Source organism: Nothoprocta perdicaria, unplaced genomic scaffold, assembly GCF_003342845.1.
Source record: "Nothoprocta perdicaria isolate Ctin4 unplaced genomic scaffold, notPer1 scaffold_46, whole genome shotgun sequence".
NCBI classification, from domain to species: domain Eukaryota; kingdom Metazoa; phylum Chordata; class Aves; order Tinamiformes; family Tinamidae; genus Nothoprocta; species Nothoprocta perdicaria.
Genome location: NW_020455710.1, coordinates 1541019 through 1549330, shown reverse-complemented (window position 1 = coordinate 1549330; position 8312 = coordinate 1541019). Strand labels below are relative to the sequence as shown.

The 8312-nt window shown below is 43.7% G+C and overlaps 1 protein-coding gene across 3 annotated transcripts; it reads left to right on the top strand.

Annotated features, from left to right (window-relative positions):
• Positions 1-482: 482 nt before the first annotated feature.
• LOC112953661 (nucleoside diphosphate kinase) lies at positions 483-5676 on the top strand. 3 transcript variants are annotated; one of them, XM_026046761.1, is made up of 7 exons: positions 780-797; positions 1213-1314; positions 1565-1677; positions 3647-3779; positions 4352-4453; positions 4930-5042; positions 5442-5676. In XM_026046761.1, exons 1-7 carry the CDS (start codon positions 795-797, stop codon positions 5557-5559), a joined length of 684 nt encoding a protein of 227 aa, XP_025902546.1. In that variant the 5' UTR covers positions 780-794; the 3' UTR covers positions 5560-5676. The 3 variants fall into 3 exon arrangements, with proteins under 3 accessions (XP_025902547.1, XP_025902546.1, XP_025902545.1); XM_026046760.1 differs by lacking the exons at positions 780-797; positions 1213-1314; positions 1565-1677 and adding an exon at positions 3441-3460; XM_026046762.1 differs by lacking the exons at positions 780-797; positions 3647-3779; positions 4352-4453; positions 4930-5042; positions 5442-5676 and adding exons at positions 483-731; positions 1997-2671.
• Positions 5677-8312: the final 2636 nt, after the last annotated feature.

The following is an 8312-nucleotide window of genomic DNA, read 5'->3' as shown; positions in this document are numbered from 1 at the left end:
GCGGCCCCGCGGGGGCGGCTTACGGCGGCTAAGCCGGGGCCGGGGCTGCAGTCCGGAGGCCGCCAGAGTCGTCCGCGGCCACCAGCAGGTGAGGAGGGAGCGCGGGGAGGCAGCGGGAAGGGGCTCTGTGGGGACCGCTACCCTCGTCCCCACTTGTGTGTGTTTGTATTTGTGTATATTATATATATATATGTGTGTGTATATATATATATATAGACACCTACACAACATCAGAGCAGACCACTAAATAACCCCAAAATAGTCCCGAGGAGCTGGGCATTCACAGTTGCTCCCAGTGCTGAGGGCAGTGCCCGTTCAGCTCGGCAGCAATCTCTGTCTTTCCATCCTGCTCAGGGCCCTTCTGGTTTAGCCTTTGCTAATGGTCATCCCTGCACCGGGCACACAGCTCCCGCTTTAGTCTCCCTTGCACAACGCTCCTGGGCAGGGCGATTGATTCCCGGGATCAGGGCAGCGCGTGAGCTAATGACTTTCGGATGGGGCTGGTTTAATTACTGTAATAGCTGGTATTAATTAATAGCTCTCGCCTGCCGCTCCATGACTAACGAACATCCTTGAACATCCTTCTCTCCTCCGTCAGGGCAATGGCCGGTATCTCGGAGCGCACCTTCATCGCCATCAAACCCGACGGCGTCCAGCGGGGCCTGGTGGGAGAAATCATCAAGCGGTTCGAGCAGAAGGGCTTCAGACTGGTGGCCATGAAGTTGATACACGTGAGGCTTCCTCGATTTGTGGGTCATAGAAACTTCAGCCTTAGAATACGATAGCAGACTGTAATGGTAAATGTAGTCCTCAGAATAAATACTACTTTGATAATGGCTTGGGGTATCTTGGAGAAGTTCCAGTTTCTGGCTCTGGCTAAATTGCCTTAGACATTGTAAGCATGCTATTTTTAGTAACATGATGTTCTTAGGCTGAAGAGAATATTCTTTTCAGTGAATTCTATGTCCAGCAAATAACCTTGACAATCTACAAGGCGCATCGGTTCACCCACACCTGCCTGCTTTTCTGAGTTGGACTCTGGTAAAATGAACTGTTCAAATTCCACATACCAGATGTGTTTCTAGGAAGTTGCTAAAAACAGTGAATATTGAAGTACCCGCATGTTTTAAGATTAATAGTGCTCTAACCTATGTGATTTCAACATGCTTTTACATTCTTACAGTAAGCTTTCTCCCCCCCAATTTCTCACAGGCATCTGAAGACCTTCTGAGAGAGCACTACATTGACCTGAAAGACCGGCCGTTCTATGATGGTCTGGTGCAATATATGCACTCTGGACCTATTGTTGCTATGGTGAGTTTTTAGCGATGAAGCTCAACTATGAAAAATAATGTTTAATTGTCTTGCCTTCCAAACAAGAAACTTTTGGAAGAGTGCCCACCCTATTGAGATGTAAAAGTGGTATCTACCCATCCTGGGTGCTATACCACATATGCTATACCATGATGGACAGCACTCTCTTGTTCTGAATGGTATTAACTCTTGCTACTTTAGATACCTCTAAGATTTTTAAAATCTTTTTTTTTTTTTTTTTTTTTTTAAGGTGTGGGAAGGTCTTAATGTCATTAAGACTGGAAGAGTGATGCTGGGGGAAACCAATCCAGTTGATTCAAAGCCTGGCACTATTCGTGGTGACCTCTGTGTTCAAGTTGGCAGGTAGAGTTTGAAATTCTTGAAACCGTTAAAGTTATTTTTTTTCTTAATAAAAGGCCTAGTGGTATGTCATGATATATATAGGAACTCTCATTCACTATGTGCACAGAGCTTCTCCAGGGCTGTGTAACGTTAGTATCTAAAGATGCAAGCAGAGATGTAGTATTTCTTCTCTGTTGTCAAAAGAAAAGGACTACATACTTACTGCCTATTACTACTTTAAAATTGCTTATGACTTTTGTCCATAATGGAGGCTACTTCAGAGAGGATGTTTTCTTTGCTTTGAGTTTAAGAATTCTATCGCTGACTCTTCTCTTTATAGAAACATCATTCATGGCAGTGATTCTGTAGAAAGCGCTGAGACGGAGATCAATCTGTGGTTCACTCCTGAAGAGCTAGTTGATTACAGAAGCTGCGCTCACGAATGGATTTATGACTAAAACTGAGCCTCCATCTCCTGATACCCTTACTGATACACAGCTATTCTCCTGTAGTTATTTCAGAGCCCTTCATATAAATTGTCTCAGAAATCAGTGCTATTCCTCTGTTGTGAATATTAAATATAAACACTGTTTGCAGCTGCTTTGATTGGAAAGCTAATACAGTGGAATTGTATTATAAAGCTTTTCAGCTGCTTTTAAGGATGAAGGAAAATTAAAATGCAGAAAACAATCATTGTGAATAACATAGACTGCATATATTTTCCCCAAATCCTTTGTAGCCAAAGAAAATATTCTGGTAAATAGAAACATGTGCAAATGCCTCTATGTTAAAGTTCCATTACTTTGTTAAAGTGTTAGGGAACAGCTGGTGGTATCTAAACATATTGATAGCATTCCCCAATATTGCAGATTTTAAATGTTAAGTAGTCAAGCTAACCCCTACAGTACTAGCTAACCCTAACTACAGAAACAAGCTTATTTATCTCGCTCTGAAAGGTGCTGTTACTGTACACAGAGCATAAGTTCGCTTAAAGCAAGAACTCTTCTCTAGATGATGCAGTTTAAACTCATTTATGTTTGTTTGTTTTTTTCCTCACATGGGATTTATTTAGCATTTTAAGGAAGGATTAATGGGACAGGCTTTTTGAAATGCCCATTTATGAGAAGATTAATGTGCGAGCAAGACTGAGGGGAGGCAGGGGCAGCAGCAGTGCTTGGACCCCACAGAGGAGCAAGGATGATGTCCATTTTCCTGACCAAACATCTGGCAGCAGCCAAGAAGACGACAATTCAGCTACGTTCTAACACGGGCTCTTCCTTGCTTAATAAATGGGACTCCAAAGCGAGCTGTTCTTGAATATATATATATATATATATATTCAGATGTGAATGTAGCAGTATTTTTAATTGTAAAGAAATACATTCATAATAAACCTACTTCAGGAGAGGTGTCTGGATCTATCAAGAAATGATAAACCCCTTGCAGAAATGCACAACGGCCACTGGCCAGCTGTGAAGAAGAAATAAAGCAGGTATCAGATTAACGTTTTCTCGGAGCGAAAGGTTTCCAAGAGCTCAAACGCCCCGTGACAAGCCGCTTACCGGGAGCTCGCGGTGCGCACCGCTGGGATAAGAGGGACGGAATGTGCCGAAAACGCCGCTTTTCCGCCGGGAGGGCGGCGGGAGCTCCCGCCCTCGGGCCCCTCCTCTGCGCCGGGCGGGTTTCCGGGGCTGCCACCGCCTTCCTTCCTCCCCGTCCTCCTCTTCCTCCTCCCCGTGCCGCTCCTCCTCCTCTTTCTCCTTCTCCCGCTCCGGTGGCTGCAGCGCGGCGGGGGCTCTAGCGGGTCGGCGAGGGCGGCGCGTGCGGAGGGGGAGGCCGGGAGCGGAGCTGGGAGCGGGGCCGGGGAGCGGGAGCGGGGCCGGGAAGGAAGCCGGGAGCGGAGCCGCGGGGAGGCGGGAGGTGCCGCGTGGAGCGGGGCTGCCATGGCGGCGGCGGCGGGAGCCTCACGCAGCGGTGCGCGTCCCCGCAGCGCCATGGCGGCCAACTGCGAGCGCACCTTCATCGCCATCAAGCCCGACGGCGTCCAGCGGGGGCTGGTGGGCGAGATCATCAAGCGGTTCGAGCAGAAGGGCTTCCACCTCGTTGCCATGAAGTTCGTGCACGTAAGTGCCAGCCCGGCTGGCGGGAGCCGCCCTGCCCGGCCCCAAGCCCCGCGCTCGGCGCGGGGGCGCTGAGAGGTGGCTCGACGCGCTTCTTGGGTGGCTCGACGCGCTTCTTGGCCGTCGATCCCAGGGCGAGCGACGCCCTGGGGCTCTGCGCCCCTCACGGCAGCCCCTCATGCAGCGCTGCCCCGTGTCGCACCCAGCCTGCGGCGATCGCTGCCCCCAAGGACACAACATCAGCACAGATGCAGCTCTAATGCATCCCGGTGCATTTAATGCATGCTGGTGGTGAGGGAGCTGCAGTGACCTTGACTGGGAGGTTATGAGGGTGGCGGGATCCTCTGGGCAGCCCGCGCCGAGCGCTGCTGCGAGGCCAAGGAATGAGTGTGAAAGGAGCTCCCTGCAGCAGCAGGAGGGCAGTGCGGTTCTGCTGAGAATTTAACTCTTCCAATAATGTTGCTATAACTGCCCCTACGGGCAGCAAATCCTATCACTAACTGGCGCCTTACAGATGAAACAGCTTTTATGTTATTTGGGAATTTGTATTTAACGTTACCTCCATTTTTCTAAAGGCTTCTGAAGATCTTTTGAAACAACATTACATTGACTTGAAAGACCGACCCTTCTACCCAGGTTTGGTTAAATACATGCACTCTGGACCTATTGTGGCCATGGTAAGCAGCTGGGCATTTTTTTAAAGACTATTTGCACTTGTTTGTCTTCCTCCGCACATCATTATAAAATACTCAGATACTTGATTATAAAAACGTTTCCCCCCCTCAATGATCCTCTTTTGATAGACTGGCAGAAGGAAAAAAAAAAAAGCCTAATTTGATAAATTACTATCTATATTATCAAGGAAATGCTGTGCATAAAAAAAAAAAGTATTAAGGAATCCTTAGCTTTTATTAAACGATTTGCTGAAATCCGCATCAAAGAGCCCTTTGTTTTGGGAAGGAGGTGGGTTTGGGGGATGCTGTCTCCTGCTGAAACCCATCTCTTGTATCGCTATTCTGAATGTCCCCTGAAAAAATTGTATCAACGAAGCCTTAGTACCATCAACTGTAGTGATTAGAACATACCTCATTGTGACTTCTTACAACTCTTGAATCATGTATTAATAGGTTTTGCCTTTTTGTTTCTCTTTAAGGTATGGGAAGGACTGAATGTGGTTAAAACTGGACGAGTGATGCTAGGGGAAACCAACCCTGCAGATTCTAAGCCTGGTACCATCCGTGGTGACTTCTGCATTCAAGTAGGAAGGTAAAGTTCTTGCTTAGCGTGCTGTCAACAGAGGCTTTAGCTACTGTCTGTAGTCTTTTCTTCTGAATGGCTGAAGTTGTTGAAAGACTTAAAAATCCTAGTCTGATAATGTTTTCTTTGCAGGTCATGATTAAGAAAATGGCTTGCTCCAAAACATGATTTTTTAAATTTGAAATACAGCTCCTCTTCAAATCTTTATGTAAGACCAGTCCCTGGTGGTGTTTGTAGCAAAATAGCCCTAGTCACAGCTGCTGAGCTTCCTTTCTTAGTTATAGTTGGATGGTGGTTGAATACTGTACCTGAAAATAGTAGTCTTGCTTCATCTAGATTGATGCATAGGGAAAAACTACAATGTTTCTAAAGGCTTATTTTTACATGTTTTTTTTTCTTTTCCCTCAGAAATATCATTCATGGCAGTGACTCTGTAGAAAGCGCACAGAAGGAGATCAACCTGTGGTTCAAACCTGCAGAGCTTGTTGACTACAAATCCTGTGCACACGACTGGATCTACGAGTAAAATGTTTCCACAGTGAATTGTGCCTTCTTAATGCATCATCTCACTCCAGCTATTGATGTGGGAGCAAGTATGAGCACGGTTATCCTTGTCATTGTCAGAACTGTCAAATAAATGGGATGATAAAAACTAATTCTGTGTGTTGGGTTCACTCTGAAAGAGGCCTCTTATGATGAAAAATGCAGTGAAAGCTACCTGATGATTGCAACCTTCTCCCAGGGAGAAGGAAGATTTAAGATACAAACTTTCCTCTGCATGCAGGAGTTGTCTTCACTATAGCACTGCTTTTAAAACCCTCCTTAACTACATCGAGCTGCACCATGAGCAGGTACTTGAAGAGATGCTGAGTTGTAGTTTAACCATCATCAGCTGTTTGAAGAGCAGATCTAGGCTAGAAAAAAAAATAGACACTCCTTTTCAAAATTCCCTCTACCACAGTAACATGTACCCACTGTGAAAGAAGGGAGGCCAGTGCAAGGCTAGTACCTTCACCTCTTCTAATCAACCTCTTTAAAAGCACTTAAGAGCATAGTTAAGCAAAACACTTTACTATTTAGTTAATGAGCCTATTAACTAATTTGCAAGCTCTTTTGGGGGATAGTTTTAAAAACTATCTTTCACAACAAGTATCTTGAAAAATTCACTCAAAAGCTCAGAGGCTTTTTAAGTCTAAATAAACTTCTTTTTCCCCTAGTACTTCCACTAACTGATTAATCTATTGCTAGCTTACACTTACCCATTCCTTTTCCCTGTTGTATTCAAACACTTCCATGCTCTCCTGTGCTCAGAACAACCTTTCTCTTGGGCTATCTATAATACTGCCGGTTTTACAAATCACAGTTTTGGGAGCTGGAGTACACTTAAGGGCTAAGGTGTCATGTGTTTCAACAACAATCACTTCAGAAACAGGCTTTTAACATTTTTATTTTGTGTAAAAAAGGCAAATTTAGTGAATTATTTTCATCTTGTACACAAAGTTATAATTTTAATGCTTTTCACATCCATGCTGAAAATCTGCAGTCTCGTAAAAATGAAAGTAACATTAATTTCTCCAAAAGCATTTTTTTCACGTAGTTATGTACATTGCATGAGAAAGTTTTAAATACTCTCTCTTTGACCACACAAATTACCAAGAAAATAAAAGATTAAATTTGTACAGATATTGATCTATATATCAAATACATACAGAAATGATGTAAAAACCCTATTTGTTTTATCTTGATTCCCGCCCCAACGTATCTCCCAGGGGCCAAAGGTGATGCCTTTTTGTATAAACGGCTGTGGCTTTTCTTAAATATGAAAATTAAAAGGAAGAAAAATTCAGTTTAAATCACAGTTTTTAAAATCCCTTCCCAATAAAGGATTGTTACCAAATATATTAGCACCATTGTACAAATATTGACGGGAGAGGGTATTCACATCACATAAAACAACAATAATAAAAACAAACAAACACTGAAACCCGTGTTAGTATCCGTAGAACAAGAAATTGATAACTGCTTTAGCTTTCCTCTGATGCAGCAAGGAAAAGATTAAAGAGTTGTATTTAAAATAACATAAAAATCAAAAATCAGAAAGATTTTGAGCAATAAAACAGGGTAGCTGCAAGGTAAGATGCGACTTGCACTACCCCACGGTTGTAAAAACCTGCTATGCCAAATACCGAAATTAATTTGACCCCCATTAAAGATTTCAGACGTCCAACCCCTTGCTCTTATTTTAGCCGAGTAACACAGCTCAGAGTGTGAATAAACATTTGTAGAACCATGTTATTTAATGCTTTACAAATACAGCGAAGCCTGGACTATGGTACTGCAGCCAGGATGGAACCCACCTTAAAAGAGACCATTCTCTAAATGCCTGGCCGAATTTTGCTCAGGTTTTACTTAAACCTCTCCTAAGCAAATGCCTTGTCTTAGTTCCTTATGGGGTTTGCTTAGGGCAGATTTCACTGTACTTGACAACTGTGCAAGTCAGGTATATTTTGAACTCAGAAACACGAGTGGAATTTCATCCAAGAATCTCAGCATGCAACTCCTACCAAAGGCGCATGGGTACTTTGAGAGTGCAACTCAACTCTCAGACGTTAGTGTTCAGCCAACAAAAATAGCTATTTTTGAAGAATTATGAAGACTGACAGACTTCAAATCGAATTCTCACATTTCTCCAACCCAGGAAGTGTATTCAACATAAGTGCTAAATTTTCCTCTTAACACTTGAAGACTACCTAAAAAAAAACGAACAGATATGACCGGAAAACCAAGTTCTAGGTCTGGTAACCTAAGCTGAGGGATCCAGATTTCTGTTTTCCTTATCAGCCTAGTTTTCCAGCTCAAAATTATATTAGGAAACGCAGACTTAGGCAGTAGTGTTTCTACTTAAGTCATGACGCTTAGTTAAAACGAGGGACTTCGACGAAAGCAAAGTTGTGCCAACCTGTCACAGCTGATGGGGACCATCTGCAAATTGTCCAGTTCAAAAACCCACAGTGAGGTGCTTACCAACACCAACCAATTCTTGCAGAACTTGCCAACCTGCTCTCAGTGGGTTAAATTGAGAGCCCAGGAAAATAAAGTCTCACAAAAATACCATTACATTGGTCTTATCAATCGTATAGGATTGGCTATCCTCCAATACGGACTATTAAAATAAAGATAATGGTCTGGCAGGAATCTGAGAGAATGCATTTGAAGTCTACCAAGCCCAATAGAGTCCTTTTGCTATGGCTATGTTAGAGCACTAAATGTCTTTATCAT

Bases quoted from the DNA above. Each gene is read 5' to 3' on its own strand.
- LOC112953661 (XM_026046761.1), top strand. The intron at 1,678-3,646 runs GTAGAGTTTGAA...GCGTCCCCGCAG, and splicing joins CTCTGTGTTCAAGTTGGCAG to CGCCATGGCGGCCAACTGCG. The intron at 5,043-5,441 runs GTAAAGTTCTTG...CTTTTCCCTCAG, and splicing joins TTCTGCATTCAAGTAGGAAG to AAATATCATTCATGGCAGTG.